Raw genomic sequence first — 23,410 nt, forward strand, 5'->3', positions numbered from 1 at the left:
GTAACAATGAACCTGGAGGTGTGCATGTATTGATGTTTTTTTCACACGTCAGTGATTGTTTCAGCAATTTGACTTTGTTTGGCTGCCAAAACCATCACCTCTGTGGTCAAACATCCAATCCTCGTATGCCTTGCCTTTCATTATTGCCCAGTTTGATTCAAACATGAAACTTGGCGCGCGCTCAGACGCAACTATAAAGTCCCGGGGAAGGCAGGGGATGAGGGAAGTTACAGCTCAACTTTAACTGAGCTTTATAACAGCTTGAAGTGTGCAAAGGATGCCTGTGGGGTTCCATTGCTGCTGTTTTGGAAATATTTTGGGAGGTTAAGCCAGATCGAGTGTAACTTCTTTTTTTACTAGACTTTGGCGAAGGGTTGAGAGCAATGGTGCTCGCCATTGTACTTTAGCGCAAAGCAGAAAAGACTTGGGAGGGAACGCACGATGAGTCAAGGAGTAGTGAGCGGGGTTGGTGGTGATGCCAAGGCTGGGTTTTCAAAGCTTGCAGATCTTTGGAGGAAGGGAGGTTGAGGAGTTCTGAAATCCTGTTAAAGAACGCTGTAGGGGACTGTGCAACGAATGTAAATTTCAACACTTGTGAGGATGCGGTTAGGGTGTATCAGGGCGGCATACTTGGAGGCTGCTAGGAACACGATGGGACAAGAAGTGATTCTGCGGGACACCACAGAGCGAGAGTTCCTCTTTTTCCGCTTTAAAAAANGACAAGCCCTCCTCGGTTTTCGAGAGACAAACCCAGAAATTGGAATGCGCATTTCTCTTTTACGTGAACGGTAATGGGCATTTTAAATGGAACCAATCCCGGGCGGCCTGGTTTGAATTCCCCCAAACTAACTGGTGAAACTGTAGATTTTGACCCCTGGATGTGCATGCTCCATGTTCCACTTCGCTTGGTCTAAGCAATGGGTTTGAATGTTTCTGATGGCTGTATCCTCCGACTAGTGGCAATTATAAGGTACCTTTCACGTCCCAGACGTCTCAAAGTGTTTAGCAATTATAAAACGGAGCCCCCTCACACACACATCCACCAAGCACAGTGAATGGATATGCTGCCACTTAGGACCACATTGCTCAGAACCAAAAATGCACAGCCACTTTTCGGTCATTTCTCAATGATTCCTGGTCTGGTTAGGCAGGAAATAGTTCATTATAAATAAAACAAAACTGTAGTGTGCAGTGAATAACAACCTCTACCATCTTGGTTTAATTATAAATTCAAAAAACGAGGTTGCTTTCTGTCCTTCCAATGCCATTTTTGCCAGAACACTTGGTCTTAGAAAGAATATACTTTTTCGGGCTCTAACAAACAGTGTGTGTGCGTGTGTGTGTGTGTTTTGTTTAAATAACAAGGACCAAATCGCCATCCAAATGTTTCTAGGAAAGACTAATTCACTAAGTGTTGGAGCGCACGCATTATTATGTCAAAAAATACAAATTTCAAACTTCCCAAGAAATACGTTCTTAAGAAATAAAAAGGAAAAGAATACGAACAATTCCTTCACTGTTAAGTCAAAAGTTGACCACTTTACCACCCGGCAAGGCTTGCTTTGGCGTTCAATCCAAGAGTAAATGGCACATTATGCTTCTTTATCTCTCCGAACCCTTTAAAATGGCAATGAACCCAGTGCAACAGGATTGATAGCTTCTGCCGTGAGCTCAGGGTGAGCTCAGGACTAAGGTGAAAGCCCAACTTCTGCAAACTTGGCCCCTGCACAGCTCGGTTGGGGTACGGTCTGCATTCCTGAGGATGTGATAGATTATTTTGTCCTTCCAAAAAATCCAAACCTGCCCTCATCCAACTTCTCGCCTTGTGTTATAGACTTTGGCTCAGGCAGTCCCAGTGTGTGTGTGTGTTTTTTCAAAAAAATAAAAATGTCTGGCTCTCGAGTCGGAGCAACCGATCCCAAGTTGAAACAATTACAACCCCAACTGTCTGTGTGGTGCTGAAAACCATGTGGAAGAATTTCTTTGCCACGAGCAAAGTGAAAACAGCCTAACACTAAGATATCATCACAATGCCCTGAGTTTAACAAACTGGCAGTCTTTCTGCTCGGTTGGCCACAGTCATACATATACGATTGCACCATCGCAATTCGAGCTTCTTAAGCTTACCCATGGTTAACCTTTCGGCTGCTGGGAAACCTAGGGAGACGCTGTCTCTGAGGGCTGATTACATACCTCCGTACACTCGATTCGACAGTGTAAAGAAATGCACACTGTCCTGCAATAACACGAGACGTCTCGGGGACGTGATAACCCGCTAAATCTAATGCAAGGATTATTTTTAAGTATCACTGTTATTGCGCATTAAGGTGAGCTTTATTAATGTAATGTTAACCTTAAGACCGAAATACAAACACACAATTCTAAACGCAAATCATTTATTTCAAGAAAAATACCAGCACTTTACTTTCCTAGTCACATTTTTCCCCATAACCTGCAGACCCGTCCTCCTCAAATATCCGTCCACCGCGTTTTTAAAAGTAGTTATTGAATCGGCCTCGACCGCCCTTTCAGGCAATGGGTTCCAGATTCGAACAACTCGCTGCGTGAAAAAATTTCTTCTCAACTCCCCTCGGCTTCTTTTAGATACTATTTTGAATCTGTGAGATATTAGTTTGAATCACTCCATGGCTGTTTGTAGGTCATTTCCACGCACAGATAATAATAATAATAATAATAATCCTTGCATTTGATATAGCGCTTTTCACGTCAGAAGGACATCCCAAAGCGCTTCACAGAATATACTGTAAAGTGAATTGACTGTATATTTGTGAGCGAACGCGGCAGCCAATTGCGCACAGCAATGTCCCACAAACAGTCGTAGATTAAAAATGACCAATTTATTATTGTTTTTGGTTTTCGAGGGATTATTATTATAGATAGGCTAAGAAGTTCGCCCATTAAATACACCCAGCACATCACTTTGCCTAACATCCTGTGAAGTGCTTTGAGATGTATGGACTATACGATAAGGCATCACATTAAACGCAAGGATTATTTTATTAATTAAGGGTGTGTCGATCAGCTCAAATCAACAAGGTGAAAAGGCAAGGGTCGACTGGTTCTGCATTCTACATGTCTTTGTCTATATATAAAACAGAAGTGGGTGGTGGAAACACACACCAATTTAGACATCCAGTGTCAGGCAAGTACATTTTAATTCAAAATGAAGGTCCTCTCCAATGAGGCCTCCAATAATGATCGTCAGCTTCAACTTCAGAAGAGCATTGCCAACCTATTACTCAGATCCATTTCCAGGATCAACCACCATCCCTTAGACCTTGGGAATGAGACTGCCATTCCAGTGGTGGAATCGGGAGAAGGTCTGTGCCGTGTTGTGAGTTCACGTGGCCAGCAACCGGATTCCCAAGCCTCAAATTAATTTTGCCTTGTACTCTTGCGGTCCATCACCACATCGTTCTGGCCTGGGTTTGAACCCTGTCCCACAGGTGAAAGGCAAAAATCATTGTGTTCTTTTACAGCCGTCGGGAGAAAGGAGACATTCATTTCATTAGTCTGGGTTGGATCTGACCCCTGGATTCTAGAGGTGATGAGACCTTGCTCAGACTGGTTTCCTCTGACCCCTCACAGCCCAACCTGAAGATCTGCAATCATACTTTCACGGTATTTGTCATAGTATCTTCTTGTGCATTTTTGAGACGTCTTGAAGACGTGACGAGGCGCTATATCAAATGCAAGGATTATTATTATTAGTTTTGTAATGAAAAAAAGGCGCTGGATGAATGTGTTCAAGTGCCCAAGGTAGAGAAACAATAGCAATATTAAGAAGCTTATAAGACAGTAGAGAGAAAACAGTCTGTTTTTTCTTGCTCGAACCCAAACCTAATAAACTCACACAATACAGGATTCATAACCATCCCTATTACAGTTTCACTTTTGATAGATATTATATGACGTATGCTTTAGGTTTCCTAGAAGCGATGTATAATATTTAATAATAATCCTTGCATTTGATGTAGCACCTTATCAAGTCTTCGAGACGTCTCAAAGCGCTTCACCGAATATACTGTAAAGTGAATTGACTGTATATTTTGTGAGAGATGTATTGCAGGGAGAGACAGGAACTGCATTGAGTACAGACAGATGAGGTGTGCGGGATCAGCGGTTATGATCTCAAACAGCAACTCCAACCCTGGACTTCCGCAATGTCCCTTGGATTGATACCACCACAAAGGGTATTTGGATTTCACACACGTTTCGCCTGACCCTTACAGAGCAGAGTTCTGCAAATGGCAGATGTTGTATTTGTTGGGCTTAATATCCACTGGGAACCACAGACTTATAATGTTGGGGAAAAAAAAACAGGCTTTCTATTGATTTGTCCTTGGGTAGATATGCAGTCACCCTGCGCAAATGCTACGTCTCAAAGGACTGCTGCCTGTTATTTAAAAGCTAATGGGTATGGCATTTGTGGTTGAGGGTTGCACTGAGGTTGTCACAACGCTGCACTGACTATGAAATAGAGTTATTGGGGGCGGGGGGGGAATATGACGTCTGACAATACAATACAATACAAAGCTCAGTTTTATTGGCACGTTTAAGAACAACACTGCTTTTGGCTCAGTTAAAAAACAACAGTGTTTAGTCTGTAGGTTTTTTTGGAAACGCAACTTCACTTACGGGTCGAAATAATTAATCCCAGCACCTAATCTCTTAAAACGAGACCTCTCTATGGAGGGGACTGGTATTTTTCAGTCCAGTTCAGTTCCCAACATGTTCGACCAGTGACACCGGGACCCGTATTGGCTGGTGCTAATTCTTCTCCTTGAGTAATAAGAGGGAGTTTGTGGGACGTTGCTGTGGGCAAAGTGTTCGCTTACAAATACACAGTCACTGCAACTTCACAGCGTATTCTGCCAAGCGCTTTGAGATGTCCTCCCGACGTGAAAAGCGCTGGGCCAAATGCAAAGATTCTTAAGATAATTGTAAATCGAGAATGTTACGAACCCCAAATGAAAACAACAGACCATATGTACCCTCCAAAGGGCGGACAATGAGTTAAGAAAGTGTCGTTTTATGTTTGGTGCACAACTGATATAAATGGGCAAGGATTCTCTCTCTCTCTCTCTCTCTCTCTGTCTCACTCGCTGTGAAATTACCTCCGGTTATCTCCAGCGAGCTCGCACAAAAGAGACAAACACTTTCTGAAGCAATGCTGCTGGCACTAATTCAGGAACTTTTGATGGGAGAGGGTCATAAACAAATAGAGTGGGAAATGAGAATGTCACGGCACTGCAGTTCTGGTTGCCCGCTCAAGGTTAGAGTTGAGGCATGTTGTTACTGATATCTAGATTGTATCTGGCATGTGTTGTGCTGGAGCTGGGAATACCCAATATTGTCACTGGGAAACAAAATCCACTCCATGCGCGTCGATTCTTAATGCCAGGACTAGCTTTTACGAAATATTTCCTCACATTCTTTCACTCCCTCATGTCACAATCAAATACGATGATGATTTTTGTTGATTGCGACATAATTATAATAATAATAACAATAATAATATTCCTTGTATTTGATAAAGCGCCTTATCACGCCGGGGAAGACGTCTCAACGTGATTCGTAGGATTTTACTCTATTTTGCAGGCAAACACAGCAGAGAATTTCGTGAATGATCAGTTTTATCTGGGGGATTGTCGGCCAGGACAGCGGGAGAAACTCTGGGGGAAAATAGTTCTCCAGGAAGAGAATTCCCTTCTCTTTTCAAGTAACGACATGGGATATTTAGGTACAGCTGGACCTCGTTTTAATCTCTCCTCCGAAGGATGGCATCTCCGACAATGCAACCCACGCCCAGGGCTGCACCGAAGTGTCAGCCTAGACTACACGAGTTCAATGTCCCATCGTGAGGCTTGAACCCTCAAACCCTCTGATTCGGAAGCGAGAGTGCTCCTAACTAAACCAGGCAATATAGGGGTCTAAACGTCCGATATTTCTTAACGAATCCAGATTGCACAAGTGTGGGGGAGGTTTCCGGACAAATCTTTTCCATCGGGCTTTTGATCACCTTAGTCATTGCATTATATTATTCTGTGAAGCTCTTTGAGACGTTTCAAAGATGTGATAAGACACTATATCAAATTACAAGGATTATTGTTATTATTATTAGTCTCTAAACCTCCTCAGCTTCCTCCCCCTCTCCCTGCCCACCCCAAACTCGTCCTCCCAGTCGGCTATGCTAAGTCCTCTGTCATGTGTAAGTGCAACTCCCTGTTGTTCTGTACACTTATTCCGGGTAAAAGTTCGTCAATTTTGACATTTTGAATGTATTCAGACACGGGCTTCATTTCCCCAATACACACAGAAACCATCTCAGTCACAGCTGCCAAAGTACTGAGAGTAATTAGCACAAGGAATTCGTTATGAATGGCCACAAAGTTTATCCCGGCGCCTGAACAGTTTTGTTCTCTGTGACATCTCTGTAACAGACTGAAACTGGAAATGTAAATATGGTTTTGAAACAACAGTTCGGGGAAATAAATTGAAATTTAGGAATCGAGACAAGCTGTGACATGTTATTAATTAAAAATCTACACATGGGTTAGGGTTAGTTGTTGCAATTGGAGATAAATAAGATGAGAATTCCCGCTGCACCCAGTAAGATCTCTTAACAGAGCAAAACAAGTGGGCATGTCCAATAACTTTCTGAAACCGTATCATTAATCATCGTTCTGGATCAGAAATAGTCCACTTACTTACAGGAAAATAATTATTAAAACAACACTTGATTTCTGCCATAAATGTTTACGTCAGAAAATACATCTTCCAAAACTCATGGCACCTAAACCATTTATTTTTTACCACAGTAAAGCCCCAATGTCAGGACTTTCAGCTTGCAGTCTTGACACACACTGGGCTTCACTGTAGGACTTATAGTCAGATGTTAAACCGTCCGCCTGTTCTGGTGGACTTCAAAACTCCTGCAGTGTAATTCGAAAAGAGAAGGGAGTTTCTCCTGTTGTCCGGGCCCACAATGGGGTGAAATCGGTGGCTCATTGCATGGCTATCTTTGGCGCACTGCTTTGCACAAATTGACCGCCACGTTCACCTACAGTCACTAACTCTTCATGGAAAAAAAAACTCTGAAACACTTTGAAATATTTCAGCATGATAAGGTGGTAAGTCTAACGCAAGATTTCCTCTCATTGTGAAATGTTTGGAAATGTGGTCAGATTCTGGGCTGTGACCTCATGACAAGGGACAGAGCAACTTCTCAGAGAGCAACGACCCGACCTGACCGGGACCTTCTGGAGGTCTCTGAGATGCTGTATTAAGATTGAGAAAGTAAAACCAGAAACAAAACTTGGGTAATGTGCAAAGGCAGCAGGACACAAGGACACAAGCTTGCGGTCGTGGAGGTCCACATTAGGACAAACATGCAACACAGAGTTTCACAGACCATTACGGCACAGAAAGAGGCCATTTGGCTCAACTAGTCCACACCAGTGTTTATACTTCACGCGATCCCCCAGTTGTCCTATTGCTCTCTCCTACACCCCTCTATTCCCTTCTCTCTGACGTAGTCATCAATGTTCTCTGAAATACGCTGAACGCCTTTTGCTTTAACCACAGGCAGCAAATTCTCTCCTTCTCATGAATTCCTCCTTTTAAACAGCTGAGGATTTGTTACTCTGCAACTGACCGGCCTTTGTTTAGGTCACCTCCAGAGGCTGTGTCCTATTGTTTTCCTCAGAAGTAAGCACTTTAAACACGTCTCCTCAATGACAATATGCTGCAGCTCGATCGATACTTCTTTTTCGCTCAACGTATTCCTGAAAGCACATCTACCCAGCCCAGGTATTAACTGGTTGAATCATGGTTGGACAATCTCCAAGGTTAGTGTGTCCTTCCGAAGGTACGTAGCTCAGTGTGGAGTCCTGTAACTCAGTGGTTAGAGCACTCGCCTCGCAAGCGGGAGACCTGGGTTCGATTCCCGACACGGCAAAATGTTGGGCAAGTTTCCTTACTCCACACGCCTCCGTTTACTTAGCAGTGAGTAGGAACCTGGTTGTTAGTCGATTGGTGGATCATTTTTCTGGGGTAATAATTCCTTCAAAAAAAATAAGAAGAATAAATTGGTCACTTCAATCCACGACTGTTTGTGGGACACTTCTGTGCGCAATTGGCTTATATTCTGTGAAGCACTTTGAGACGTCTCGAAGACGTGATAAGGTGCTATATCAATTGCAAGTATTATTATTATTATTATGTGCCCCAAAGTGCATGCACTACAGTACTCTATAACACCAGTACTGTCTACAACTGCAATAACACTCCCTTGCTTTTATATTCCAAACCAGACCCCCTGTTAATAAAGCCCAGTGCTCCATTAGCGCTGTTGATTTCACTCAGTTTTGACACCTTTTCCAGGTGTTTGAACAGCAGTTTTGACTTCCCGGTGGAAACATTTAAGGATGTGGTTATTTAGCTTCATGCTTCGGTCTCGAGTTCCCAAGTCTTTTGATTTTTTGGGGGATATATAAAAATCAGTCAATTCTTTGATGGGTGAAATCACACGTTTTTTTTCCCTTTTCCCTTTTGTTTTTGATTCCCGCGTCGTGATCGCATTACATCAGCTCGGATTTTGTTGCAATGCATGTGGCATCTAAAGTATGGAGGCATTTTTTTCACGTCTCCTCCCCTTGGAACCCGTGGAGCTCTGGCATACCAAAAAAAACACTATTAAATACGAGTTAACATTCTTGGGATTTTACTACGACTGAAGCTGGTTCTGTGATGCTTTTCGTTTGGTTTGTGTCTGGCTTTCACCTCATTTCAATGTCTGGGACCTCATAGAAGCCAACCTCTCTCTGTCTTGTAAAGGTTCTCTCTTCCCCCCCACGCTGAAGGCAGATATCCAGCAGATTGCTGATGAGGAAACTCTGAGGGTTGGGGGTTGACAGCTGCTGGTAGAACCATCGCTCAATGAGAACGGATGGAGGTGTGGCCAAGTTGTGGGCAGAAGAATGGTGGGCAATGCTCTCACCCATTTCGTGCGGAGCTTCCATGTTCAACAGGACACTTACAGGGAGTTTTACGTTCCTGCCAAACAACCTGGTGTGGAGTCAAACTCGCACTTATTGGATGTCAAATGACCAACTAGTAACTGAGCGCTCTGAGATGCTACCCTGAGTGGAGGGCGCTATTTAAGTGCAAGATATTGTTGTTGTTGTTGTTATAACTATCCTTATTTGGGAGGGAGGACGATAAGTGGGGTCTCTTTGGAGCTGAACCGGGATCCAAGGTGATATATTTGGCAACAGAATGTCAGCATCGATTCAAACTTCTGTGGTGGTCTCGGTAGTCCGGTTCCTGAGTCAAGTGGGTTCATAGTACTCCGGGGCACTGCTGATTACAGCCCATTCCAGCCTGGCTCATCACTGGGGCTTGGAGGCACAGACCAGTCACTGAGGACAGGGAATCATCCCACTCAGTTCCTGTCAATTTGCAGGGTTAACAGGAACCAATTTGTGTGCAGCAACAAACAGCCACGATACTAAAAATAATAATCGTTTGATATTTGATACAGGGCCTTGTCACGTCATTGAGGATTCTCAAAAACGTTTCACAGAATATACTGTGAAGTGAATTGACTGCGTATTTTGTAGGCGAACACGGACAAATGTTACAATGGAAAGAGAGCTGATTAGAAATGTTTGTTTTGACAGCCTTGACTTCTCATATTTAGAAGTTGAAACAACAGCTTTAAGGCCAGGAGATATTTAACAGGCAACATTTGATGGAGATTTGGCCTTAGACGTAATAATTTGCGTAAACAAGAAAGATTATCTGCAAATAGTGACCCTTACAGAGCGAGACTCCCACTGACAACGCTGCTGTAATCTCTCCTCCTTTAGCTGCAGGTCACTCTATTTTTTTTTAGAGAGAGCGAGAGAGGAGAGAGAGAGAGGGAGAGAAATACAAAGTGAAATTCTGCAGGTGTCAGCTGTCTTGTTTATCACAATGGGAGTACGCTTTTAACAAAGAACATAGTCTACGCGTAGTAAATAATATTTCTCATGAAGCGAAGGTGGCCAAACTAATGTGAAAGCTAAGCTGGTCAGTGCTCACTGTTGTTTAAAGAGCCGTGCGTGGGTGCGTGCGTGAAACTTAACTTAACCCTTCAGCTCAAGCCACACTGCTTCTTGTTCTGGCTCTCAGCTGCCCTTTCTCCCCGGTACGATGTGCTTGCAGAGCGTACACAAGAGAGATTCCTGTTGGACGGATCGCTGGGTTACCAAGTTTGCTCTCGGCGCTGGGTGGAAATAATAATAAAAATAATAATCCTTGCATTTGATATAGCGTTTTTCACGTCTTCTAGACGTCCCAAAGCGCTTCAAATGCAAGCGTACATTCCCATTCCCGCTCCTCAATCTCCAGTCTACACTGGGGCCACTCAGAGGAAGGCGCTGAGCTGAATCCAGGCATTTCCGCTCAGTCGTAAAGGCACATCAGTGAGCGAGCGAGTGAGTGAGCCAACTTAGGGCTGCTCTACGCCACCTGTTCACTGAACACCAATAGCTGGAGCTTGGGTGGGGTGGGGGGGGGAGCTTGAGTCTTGGCTTAATGTCTCATCCGAAGGACGGCATCTCTGACAATGCAACACACATCCAGCGCCTCATTGAAGTATCATCTTAGACTACATGATTCCAAATACCGACCTGGGGCTTTTACCCACAATCTTCTGACTCAGAGGTGAAAGTGCTACCACTGAGCCAGGCTGACAAACACTGTCGGAGCTCAGATACTGCTGTATATCTATGGACAGAACCTCTCTGTACAAGAGAAGGGAACGTTACCAATTATCCTGACCTTCTGCCAAAGAACTACATGTAGATCCTTCGGGGAAGGGTGAAGGGGCTAAGAAATGTTTACCAGACGCTATATATTATCCTGCCACGGTTCTGCCAAAATAAAAAATCCCATCAAGGATGCTCGCAGACCTATTCTGGTTACAGGAAATCCTACAAGGATCAATCTTGTGTTTGTTTTGGCTGAATGTCTGAATCCTCAGCCCTTTCGTAATCGATTCTCTCCCCTCCGCAGACAAGTTCCAAGATTTTTTNGTCACATTCTCTGTACCATCTCCTCTCTTGCCTCCCAACACAGGAAATGTAGTTTCGAACATGGGAAGCAACCATGGCCCCAGCTTAAAACTTTGGCTGGATGCGATGGTCTGTAAATACCGAACTTTCAAACTCAATCAAATCAAGAGGGTTTACTCTTTCGCTCTCCGTTTTCCCAAAATCTCGTTCTTCCTGCACCTCTGAACAAAAACACTTAAGGTGAGCTGGTCAATCTCGTGCTTAAAGGAGCCTCCACTCACCTGCAAACAGCTAGATTATTCTCCGCCTCAAAGTCCACCTGGAATCAAGGTGGCTTTCTGCATAAGGTAAATATTTTTTCAGGGGGAATCTATTTTTTTTACATGAAGCTAAAAGGATCTGTCTTAAACATTCCAAGTTAGCCAGATCTCTACACGCTTCTCAATCAGCAGTGGAAAGGGAAATGTAGAGAAATGCCACCTGGGTCCAGGATGGGGGTCAAATTATGTCGCATTTTGGAGCATCCAGGACTTGGCAAATTGTCGAATTCAGTCTCAGTTTTGAAGGGTCTCACACACGGAGCACAAAAGCAGAGAGTTCCCAAACAATGGACAGCAATTTAGTGAGTTACTGGGCTTTGATCGACCACTTCCCATTCTCTGACAACTTTCTTAATTGATTATAACTTTGGCGAAGACATTTTTTTCCTGTCATAAGGTGATTTGACCAATTCCTCAAAGAAACTTGTTTTACCAATGTAGCACAAACATTTCTTTCCCAGTTTTTCCCCTCCCCAATTCCCTTTTTTGCAGAATTCCAAAGCTCACTTGTTCAAAAAGGCTACGCGACAATTGATGTGCACAGACCTATGGCTGGAACGTTTTTTTGCTGGGTTTGCAAACACACAATGTCTCAATGACTTAACAACCAATGAAAGGATGTTACAGTCAAAGATAGGGCCAGGACTAACACAGTAACACCTTGTTACACAATCACTGGCTAACGTTCTTTTTCAACATTGTAATCCAAATAAATAATTTGAATCCATCATTTAAGATACTCAATGAGCTCAGCAGAACAAGTTGATCTACTCTGTTTTTTTTATCTCAGTCAATGCACATTACGATGGCCTTTGATGCCCTTCTCAGTTGGCTACAACTCCAAGTTCCCTTTTGAAGGGCAAAGGCCACCCAAAGCTCTATCCTGGCTTTTCAAGCTAATTTGTCTTAAAGGGCAATCGTAAGATGTTTGCTTCTCTCCCTCATGGACTCATGGAAAGTACAGCTCAGAAACAGGCCATTTGGCCTATCCAGTCTGGCCAGTGCTTATTTTCCACACAAGTGTCCACCTTAACTCAAAGAATCAAACCCATGCTCAGAAAGTAGCGGATTATCTATTAGCACCACACTCTGATCAACTGAGCTAACCAGCCTCAACCTATACCTCTCACCCCATCTGTGAATAAAATACCCAAAGAGGTCATTCCCCCAACCCCTCAGCTCTGTAAGCACTCAGAATTCAGCAGCCTCAGGTCCAGCAAAAGTGCACAAAGCAGCCATTAATTGGGCCTGTGATTGAGGGTGCTCGACCTGATTAGAGAGAGTGTGCTCTCTGAGCAACGTGGCAGATACCAGGGCTGGCAGGATTTTTGCACTGTAATCGATCCAAGCGTGTGCCAGTGCAAAGCAAGCTCAACTGCTAAGCTAATTCCTGGAATTCTGCTGGAGATAAAGGTTATATATGTCTCAACGTACTTTACAGTGCAACCGAGAGCCTGAGCTGGGGAACGGAGAGGCATGTGGGGAGGTGGGGTGCCTTCTGTACTGACGGGGTCAATGGGTGATGACATTCAAAGTAAAGTCCCATTTGCTCAAGCCATTCACTGTGCTTGCAAGTGGTTTGGCCACCCAAAACACACAATCACTACACTTTGCAATCTACTCTGCAAAGCACTTTGACAGGTCTCAACAATAAGACGATAAGGCGCGACATCAAACCCAAGGATTATCGTTATCATTGAGTCAATGGATACAGCGCGATTTCTCTTGTAGGGAAGGAAGTACAAGGTCAGCCGAATGGAGAAGGGCAGGTTGAGGGTGAAGCAGATCAGCAAAAAAAAGAATAAAGTAAAATAAATCGTGGTTCAGAGCGTGCAGAGGGTGTGGATTACGAGAATCCAGACAAACAGAAGTGCAGTGTATCTAGCAGGTCCAACTATCCCAATCACCCCCGCAAGCAAAGGCTATCGGTTTCATCGACTCATCATCGTCTCCTCTTTTAGCTGGAGGCCACAGTATCAGCCATTCTGGCTGCCAAAGGAACAGGTAGTGTATTACTGAGGCACGGCACTTTCCGTGACAAGCGCTTTGAAGGTTAATCGTTTCCTTTTGCGAAGCTATCAGTGCTGGAAGGAGAAAGGCAACGCACTGCCAGACACAGCGCGCGGGTGCGGGTTGGGGGGGGGTGGGGGGGTGAAAAAGCCAAACTTTTATTTTTTAAAATAATGTGAAATAAAGCTCTTTATACGACAATCTCAACAAAATCAGCTTGTTCATGCGCTCTGGCTTGGCTCCAGCGAGTGTCAGATTGAATTCTGGCAATATCGTCGAAAGACAAAGAATAGACAAGAATGCGAGGAATTTACAACATGGGGAATTAATCTAATATTGCTTTAGTGAATTCAGATGTATTACTGGAATATGACTCTGATATGCTTGGAGCAAATGTTAGCAATCAAATTTATTATCATCACTGTTTTTAGGAGAAAAATAAATAAATAGAGATCAATAAGAACAGGAAAAAAAAAACGTTTAAAAAATCCTGGCAGCGAATTTCGTTGCGTGCTGCCTGGCTTCTGCACTCTGCAGCACGAATGATCAGCGTTCAGCCACGAAGAGACTCACCAAAGATCTGCCCATTGCACCTATAAGCAATTAGCTCACATAAAGCCGGTGTGCAAATGAGATTTTAAAACAGAGGGATGGCTTTTGAGCACGGTATTTCAGTGTGTGTTAAAAAAGCAATCTATCTCGCTGTTATTGCAGTGAGCGCTCTACACACTCGCACAGCTCCAAATGATTTTATCGTGGGGCAGAAACTTTTCTGGTGGGTCGGGGGAGTGGGGGGGGTGAGGGAGTGGTGCTGGTAGAGAAACAATATTGTCTGCAGGTTCATTCGGTCACCCTCCTACCTCTACCCTTCCTACCCTTCACTCCTCCTGATCCCGACCCCCAGCTCGGGGTCCAAATCCCTGACTGACCTGTGTCTTGGGACGTCCTCCCGACTTGAAGAGGAGCTGTGCAAATGTAATTTGTTGTTGTTGTACGTTGGCAGGGGTGTTTTACCCCAAAAGAGTTTGTCGCTGGTTATAAAAAGGACAAGGGTGAGTGTGTGTGTTGGGGTGTGGGGGGGATGTGGGGTGAGGATTATATTTAAGGGGAGGGTGGCGGACAGTTAAGTTGATGACCCGTAAAGCTTGCGTCACCAATCAGAGTGGGCTGAGCAGCAAGGAAGTGGTGTAACCGAAACAAGTGAGTGCTGGACTGAGAGAGAGAGGCAGTGTGTGAGGTTGACAGGTTCTGCCTGTTTTTTTTTTGTGTGTGTGGCCTTAAATCACTCGAGCCTCGCTCTGTGCTTGGCAAGACGCCAAAGCCACGCGTCAATTGCTGTTAATCTGACGCACTCCGGATTATTTGCACAGTAATATTATCGGGGTGTCAGTAGTCGTTCCAAATTGCTCTCGACATTGTCCATCACAGTGTGAAAGCCCGCTGTGATCCATCACCGTGAAAAGAAAAGAAAAACATTCCACGCAAGTGGCAAGTTTAAAGCCCAGGACCAGAAAATTTATGGGTGCATTTCTTAGGTGCAGTTATGCACAAAGCGCGAGCCAATTTTTTGGGGGATTTTTTTTTTTTGACTTGCACGATAGTTCGAAAGAACTTTTAAGATGACAGGATAAAGCAGGGAGCTCTTATTTTTATACACCCACTGCTGTCGTAATCACATCCACATCCACTCGCGAAGTTTGATATTAAAAGTGACAGCAGAAACCCAGACACAGATGATGGAAACCTCAATGTTTCTTTATCGTCCGTGTTGATAATAATAAGAGGAATAACTCTTACGTTTGCTATGGCGTCTTTCACATCAGGAAGATGTCCCAAAGCCCTTTGCAGGCTATCCCGTGAAGTGCAGTGACTTCGTATTTTTCCAGGTAAAACTCGGGCTAATTTGCACACAGCAATGTCCCGCAAACCGTGACACGAATGCTGATTTTATTTGGGGGAATGTTAGTCAGGATACCCTGAGAAACTTCCTTCTTTTTTTTGGAAGTAGCACCATGCAATCTTTAATGTCAATCCGAACAGGCAGATGGGACCTTGTTTTAACATCTCATATGAATGTCGGCACCTCCGACAATGCAGGGCATACCCACAGCGCTGCATCGGTCAGTTTAGACTAGGGCTTGAACCCACAAACTTCTGGACCGACCGAGCCAGCCTACACTCTGCCGAAAATAGTAAAAAGTGACAGGGCACCATCGCCAAAGGTATTTCTGAGATAAGGAAAAGCATTAACGATGCCAATGTTTCTTTATCGCCTTTCCTTCACACTGCTTGGGTCTCGCACAGCTGCTGTAAACACTGAGAGATGTGCCAATGAATCCACCGTATCTTTTTGAAGCTCCTGTCATTGCGCAGTGAGCATTTGATAAAGTCAGACAAACGCAGCAATTGATCGAACGAGCAGCTTTCACGTCTGAGATCTGAATTTACCGCTGAGACAGCGGGAGCTGAGCGCTTAATAACCTTCGAGACTGAGTCTGCCAGCGTTTCTCTGTCGGTTATGTTTGCGTGAGATGTGCCAAAATAGGAGGAACCACTTCGAACACAGGCATGGACTGGTTAGACTGGGGCGATAAAGCGATAACTACCCTGGCAAATCCTTCTGTAAAATCTTCCAAGATTAGGTTAATTATTTATCTTAATTTCTCCTCCAGGCCACTGACCCGTTCGGAGGGAAGCATTGCACGCGGGGGAAGAAGCACCCATCATCACGGCTTCCCTGGCGCTTTGTCCAGCCACTCAAACACATCCCGCGTCAAGTTTTCAAAGGAAAAGCCGCGACGTTAAAGCATATTGGTCTCGGCTCCCTCGAGGGTCAACATCTGGTTTGAAACGTGGCTTCAAAAATGACATAAGAACATCGAACGGTCGCAATTACTCTCAAATAAGTCACCAAAAAACAAAACAAAAAAAAAACGGCCGCCCGAATGATTTGTCAACTTCTGCCTTTCCTAACTTGCTGTGGTCTGTTTGCCGACCGCTCACTGTGTGGAATCGACCACAGACAATTCAGAGTGGAATTAACACCACTTTAAAAGTGCGCTGAATAACTTGATTGTATTTTCTCTGTTAGTCATACAGAGGGGAGGGGGGGGGGGAAGACTGGCTGTGCCCAAATTACCACAAACTCCCACGGGGCTGCACCCAATTTCTTACGAATGCACGCGCCTGCGAATTCCATTTCCGTTCAAGCCCAGTTTATTTAACCCGAGATGACAAGCCTGCCCGATCCTAGGTAACAGTTTTCGAACGTGTGCGTCAGAGAGAGATTTTCCAAGAAAGTCTCAAACTGTGAACTTCCAGCAGCAGCTTCTAATTGCTATTGGTAACTGGCAGGCGATCATCTCGCAAAAAAAAAAAACGACGGTTGCAATCACTTTTGCCACAGCGGCCTCAATAAAAGCGAGTTTGTTTCGTCCGAATATTGCGTCCAGAAACACGCTCGGTCCAGCGGCTTTGCCTCCGAGATTCCTAGTCGTCTGTTGGACATCCTCAGTAAATAATTTTTTTTTAAGTCGTTGTTTCGTCTCAGCCTGGCTCGGCTAGTGGGGCTGACATCATTCATTCAGACACACACACGCACACATAAGTACATACATTTGCCTCTGAGTCAGAAGGTTGTGGGTTCAAGCCCCACACATGTCGGGACTTTGAACTCACCTGGTGCTGGAGGAAGTGAAAGATCCTGCGGCACAACTCGAAAAGAGAAGGGACTTTCTCTTGAAGTCCTGATCAACAACTCCCCCTCCCCAACCCTCAACCCCCCACATCTCCCCTCCCCACACCTGATTAAACTGATCGCTTTATAGCTGTTTGCTGGACAACGCTGTGCAAAAATTGCACAGTTAGTCCACTTCACAGTAAATCTTGCGAAGCGCTTTGAGACATCCTCCCCTCATGTGAAGTGTCATGTCAAGTGAGGGGAGCAAATCATTTATTTTTTCCTCCTGTCCTTTGCTGACACGTAGAATTCCAGTGACCAGGTGATTTCAAGCTAATTCTGACATTGCAGCATATTGTGCTTTGTCTGTGCTGTGTAAGTATCATTCTCTCCATTTCCCAGCATCTAGAAAATGTAGTTTGGTCCACTCCAATTAGCCGTGAGGCAAGACAGCCCTTGGGTAACGGTGTGAGTGAGTGGTCTGATTGTGTCGTGAGTTTCTCCTGCACAAACTGGCTACTTCGAACTGTTTTTTTTCTTAGAGCAAGCTACACTTATTTTTTAGGGTTTTTTTTAAAAAAAAATTATTTCACCTTAAAGTTACCTTTTGGGAAACGTACTTACTTTCCAGAGTCCACTCCGCGCCCTCCTCCCACTGGGTTTCCCAACCTCCACCCTCCCTCCCCTCTCTCTTCTTTGCAGGACAATCCAAAAGGAAAACAATCGTCCTTTACTGTGGTCTTTGCAAACCCTTCCAATAAGGTTGAGTTGAATTGCAATGACCGAGAAAGAGACGAGACTTGGATGCGAGAGAAAGAAAGGCTGCTTCGCTGAATTTACGAATGAGTTGACTTGACTTAAACCGGAAGGTTGTAGGCTTTCACACCTAGGCAGGCGTCTCGGGAGGAAGGGCCAAATGCTAGCGTACAGCGTCAGCTACTTGTGAGTGAAGCACCCTCGCACTGCAGTGAAATTTAAGGCATTTCAACAAGGTGCTCCATGTGATAATTAATCCTCTTGAAAGCTTTTGACAAGGGATGAGATGTTGGCATTTACTGCAGCAGAGAAATACAGGTTGGAATATCAAATTGCCTGTTCATACTTAGTGGGCTGATATTACTCCAACGGCTATACATAACGCTATTTTTTTTTCGCTCTGTCTTCACAACGGGAGTTCATATCATATCGAAGAGATCCTGTCAACTGCTCATCAAACTGCGTCCAACAACAACAACTTGCATTTATCGTTCATACTGATCCTACAGTGTTGAGGTGAAAATCACAATATTTTGTCAAAATGATTTGAGGTGATAAATGATCAACAACAACTGATTGATTCATTAATAACAATAAATAATCCTTAAGTTTGAAAGAGTGTCTTTAACGTCAGGAGGATGTCTCAAAGTGCTTGTGTATATACCATATACATTCTCGATTCATTCTCTAAACACTAAAGTTTCGTGACTGAGTATTTCGTAGGTGAATGCAGCAGCCAATTTTTTTGAGCATTGCAATGTGCCACAAAAAACAGCCAATGCAGCAAACGACCAATTTTATTTGGGGGATTGTTGGCCAGGACCCAGGAGAAACTTTTTCCTCTTTTTCGAACATTGGTATGGGACCTTGAACATCCACCTTAACAAGGTCCCAAGATGGTTTAACTTTTCCTTCGAAGGATGGTATCTCCTCACACCAGTCGATGACCTGCATCAGGCGTCGATGATCAATGAAAACCCTCCTGCACCAAAGGAGCCCCATTGCATTGTTTAAGACTCACCATAGGACTTGTGTTACAACGAGAAATGCATAATATCAGCCGACGACTATTAATCTTAATGTCAGCAGTTTGCACGCTAAACACAGACGGATAGAGGCAGCTCCAAAGCCCCAGTGGGAAGGTGAAGTATTTTAATATTATACTTTATCAAAATCGAAAAGTATTAAAAAAAAACAAATACCTGGAGGTAATTAAAGGCAGGAATCTGATCCCAGGGTTCAGATGACATTGATAAACTGCCCAGGCTTTTTTTTTTTGCTATTGCCGTCTGTGGTGTGTGCTCTGACCTGTGATCAGATTACTGTTGTGCAATTTCCTACCAGGTAGCTATTATTCTGTGTATAATGCACACAAGATATGTGGTGCCCCGCTATACACGGCACAATAAATCACGCTGCACGCAATCAATTCTGCTCTGAAATGCCTGACACTGTAGAAATCCCACTGGCAAAGCAAAAACAAAACAAAAACAAGCAGAAACTGAACTGAAGTCAATGGATAGGATTTCGTTTTTGTCGCTTACTAAAATCCTATCCCATCGTGAAACACAAGGGCGTTAATTATATTATTAATAACAATAACAATCCTTGCGTTTGATAGTGGACCTGATTACATCGTAGAAATGTCTCGTGATCGCTTTACGTGATTTGCTGTTTGTTGAGTGCAGTGACTGTGTATTGGTAGGCAAACGCGACAGGCAATTTGCGCAAAGCAACATTCCCACAAACAGTCGTGAAGTGAATGATCAATTTTATCTGTGGGGGGGGGGGGGAGATATCAGCCAGGACACTGGGGAGAAATTGCCTTCTCTTACTGAGTAGGTGCTGCGGGTAAAAGGCACCCAACAACACCCATGTCTCTCAAGCACAACCCATCTCATGCCACAATGGCACCAAGCAGTCCTGTATTCCAATCCAATCCAATCCAATCCGAGCAACTTAGGAGAGCGGAGAGAGAGAGCGAGAGAGAGAGAAAAGGGGAAAACAACGGGCACAAAGTCTAAACATTTCCCTGCGGCTTCGCCACAGAACATCAACAGCATCTCATCAAGGCGTTAAAAAGTGAGCTTGGCAAACATTAGGGGTTCGAGAGAAGCAAACCGGCCACAAAGCACCTTTCCTGCGAAGAGTTTAGATACGGACGTAAACGGGAAGGGGAAGTCGGTTGTGTAGGAAAATGCTGTGGTGTGTCTCAAGTTCACACTCTCCTAATATTTTCCCTGAAATCCGCTACGACAACATTTCGCCAAATCGTGAGCCGACATTTTCCAACCCACTGACATGGTGACCACAAACTTTGGGTGAAAATTCTCGTCTGTGCGTGCGTGCGCGTGCCCGAAACTCACCGGCTCGTGCGATTGCTTTCGACGCGCTCACCTGTAGAAGCTATCCGGCTCCAAGCACTTGAAAATTAAGGAATACACGGTGATTTCTGAGGAATCCCCGTAGTTCTTGCCCACGACCACGCAGGAAGACCCCAGGCCTGAAAGAAGGTCGTCTGCGAAGCTCAGAGATTCTCCTGGTACAAAGAAAGCCACACACAGAGTGAGAAAGAGTCCAAAGATTAACATAGCAACGGGCAGGTTCAATATTACACTGAACACAATACTGACATTTCCGCGGGCTGTTCTCATTGGGACGGGGAGTAACGTTTCTCCCCGTTTCTATATTTTTTTCTTCTTCTGAGCGAATCGTAGAGAGGATTTTGTGCGCACGCAAACACGCACGAAACCCAAGCACCTGCACAAACATACGACAACTCACAGAAACACACGTGCACAAACACACACGCGCGCGCACGCACACGCAGACACGTGTACGCACGAGCGTTAAAACATTCCCAGAGGCGTGACATTTCTCGCTTGACTGCTGGTTGCATTGTGTTAAAAGGCGAGATATGTTCCAGTCATTCAGTTAGTTTCAGCCTTTTCTCCTTAATGCGGTGTAAGAGACATGAAGTGCATTCGGTCTATTTTACTGCCGCCTCCTGCTTTAAATGTAGCCCTGCGTGTGGTCTGCCTCTTCGGGTGTCTTTTGCGGTGCGCGGACAACACGTCACACTGTTGGCTACTGCAGCCTCCACCCTCCACCACCCCGCACCGCCATTCCCCACCCCCCCCACTGCAACCCCCCACCTCTTTGTTGTCGTTTGTGCACTGATTACATCGTTGTGTTGGGAAACTCGCCTTCGAGTCAGACGGGGGGTCAAAAACAAATGGAAACCAACCGTGTTGTCTAAGTGGAGAGAGCTGGGAAAGACCTTCACTTTAAACGAGAGCTAACCGGAACACTGGCTGTGGCTGTGTGTGTGTGTGGTGTGTATTTGCTGTCAAATGTAGTGACTGGGTGTTTGCCCAGTGTGACTGTGCGCAGGTAATTGCCATCAAGGCTAAGATCAGGAGACTTTCTCGGTGTCTGGCACAGTCATTTGTGTCTGAGCTGCATATTGTTCTACATATTGCTTTGCTATGATACAGGCACCTCTGAATCTGTCTCCTTCCAACTATATCCTCCCCACTCACACCGCAACACAGAGAAACATACACTGCTTATAAACCCAGCTTTGGGGAGGGTGGGGCGGGGGGGAGAAACTAGGGGAGTAAGTGTGTGTGAGAGAATGAACTTATTCAAACACTTTGGTACATTTTCTGCGACATCTGGGTAGCAGACAGACAGTCGGGACCCTTTGTGGACCTCTGAAGGGTTTGCAGTTGCAGATGGGGCTTAATGAGGGAACTGCAGCATTTAAGAAAAATGTTTGCTGGGAAACCTCAAAATCTCGGAGCTGTGTGTGCTCAGTGCGGCTCAGGTTACCCTGGCTTCAGTCTGCGACACAAATATCGTGCAGTTCAATAGTGTTAAAAGAACGGCGATTCTGTAAGTATAAGCATTCCCTTGACACGTCCTCCTTTGAACGGTCTGCAAAACAGGACTGGAGCCAGAGAGAGAGTGTGTGTGTGTTTATATATTTGAGGCTGTGTGAGGGTGTGCGAGTATGTGCATGGATGTGCGTGCGGGGTGTACGTGCGCATGTACATGTGTATATTTGTATATATTATATAAATATGATTCCCCCCCCCCACCCTCTCCCCCATTCAAGGCCCCGTCATCTTTCGTCTTCCCACTCCACCCCAAGCTCGCCTCACACTCCCAGCTCGGGAGCCCAGCCTAGTTCATCAAGCGCTGTGAGACGTCCCCCCTGATGTGAAAGGGGCTGTATACGTTCAAAGAGTATTAATGTATTGTGTGTGCTTACATGTGTACTTGTTCATGTGTGTGGGTGTGTATGCATTGTATGTGTATCTCATTTAAGAAGATGCTAAAGATCCCACAACACTGTTCAGGAATGGGGAAGGGACTTTCTCCTGACTGACAATCCCCCAGAATCAACTGACCTATTCACCATCTGGCTGTTTACGGGCCTTGCTGGGGCCACACAGTCACTACACTTGACAGGAGTTGCCTGTGTAGCCCTCGGGACAGGTTTTGCTTCGAAGTTACGCTGTGAAAACTTAAGCTCTTCCCTCCTCTTTTCAAACAAAAAGCCATTCCTGAATCCTTGCAGTGGGTAGTGCTTGCTTTGAGCTCTGATTACATCCACAGACAGGACCGAGGTGGGGGTGATGGGAGGGGAGGGAGAGCCTGTGTGTGTGGGGGGGGGGATAAACAAAAAGGCAAAGTGATTGAGAGAGGGCAAAGAGATAACATAAGAGGGAGGATGCCGTGAGCTTATATTTTGCAAGGTATCGTTCTGCGAATCCAAGGTGATAAGGGAGCCACTGAGCTGCGCGTGTATCTGACTGAGCTGAAAGAAAATATTGTGCAGCGAGGCCAAAGGTGCACATTTACACTAGCCTAACCTTCAAAGGGGACCTCGTAAGGGCTGCCTTTCAGAAGCAATCTTCTCACGTGGCGGCAGAGAATCTGATCCCAGACACTGTCCGTGTGCCACGAGCGGCTGTATCGCCGCTCCTTCTAACTGCACTATTTATTTGCCTTTTGTCTCCTCCAACGCGGCTGGGAAACTCGAGTTGCTCTTTGACATTTCGGGAGGCCTGCTTAGGTTCTGGGACAGGCAGTGAGCGTTGAGGCTCTGGGACAGGGGAGTGAGCGGGTAAGGTGTGAGTAACTGCATGAACCACTGCCATCTGCAGCTCAGAATCGTGCGTGGCTTGAGGGGGAACCCGGCATTTGTTTTCACTGCAAATTGTAATAATCCCGTGCAACATTCAGTGAAAACCCTCGCGTTTGATTCAACCGGTGGCCTTTCACATCGGGAGGAAGTCTGTCCCACGCACACACACGCACACACACACACACACACAATCGCCGTCTCAAGACGCTTCACAGGGTTCACTGCAAAAGTGTACCCGTCAACTACATGGAGTCTCTCCTCCTGGTACTCTCACGCGGTCACTGAGATGCGGTGAATGAAAAAACGCCCTCCTTTACTGAAACCGTTCATTCGAGGAGAGGAGAGGAGAGGAAGGAGCCAGGGAGGGCAGGTTGTGTCCGGGTATGTTTTTCTACCTGGGTTATAAGCG

General features: G+C 45.1%; 1 protein-coding gene across 6 annotated transcripts in view; it reads right to left on the minus strand.

Annotated features, from left to right (window-relative positions):
- The window catches only part of LOC103180398 (astrotactin-2), a 390,078-nt gene that overhangs the window by 36,386 nt on the left and 330,282 nt on the right, over positions 1-23,410 (minus strand). For all 6 annotated transcript variants that reach the window (XM_042337318.1, XM_042337320.1, XM_042337323.1 and 3 more), the window contains one exon: positions 20,244-20,385. In XM_042337318.1, the coding sequence (XP_042193252.1) occupies positions 20,244-20,385 (142 nt within the window). The remainder of the gene's footprint in view (positions 1-20,243; positions 20,386-23,410) is intronic.

Source organism: Callorhinchus milii, unplaced genomic scaffold (assembly GCF_018977255.1).
Source record: "Callorhinchus milii isolate IMCB2004 unplaced genomic scaffold, IMCB_Cmil_1.0 Scaffold8, whole genome shotgun sequence".
Taxonomy (NCBI): Eukaryota; Metazoa; Chordata; class Chondrichthyes; order Chimaeriformes; family Callorhinchidae; genus Callorhinchus; species Callorhinchus milii.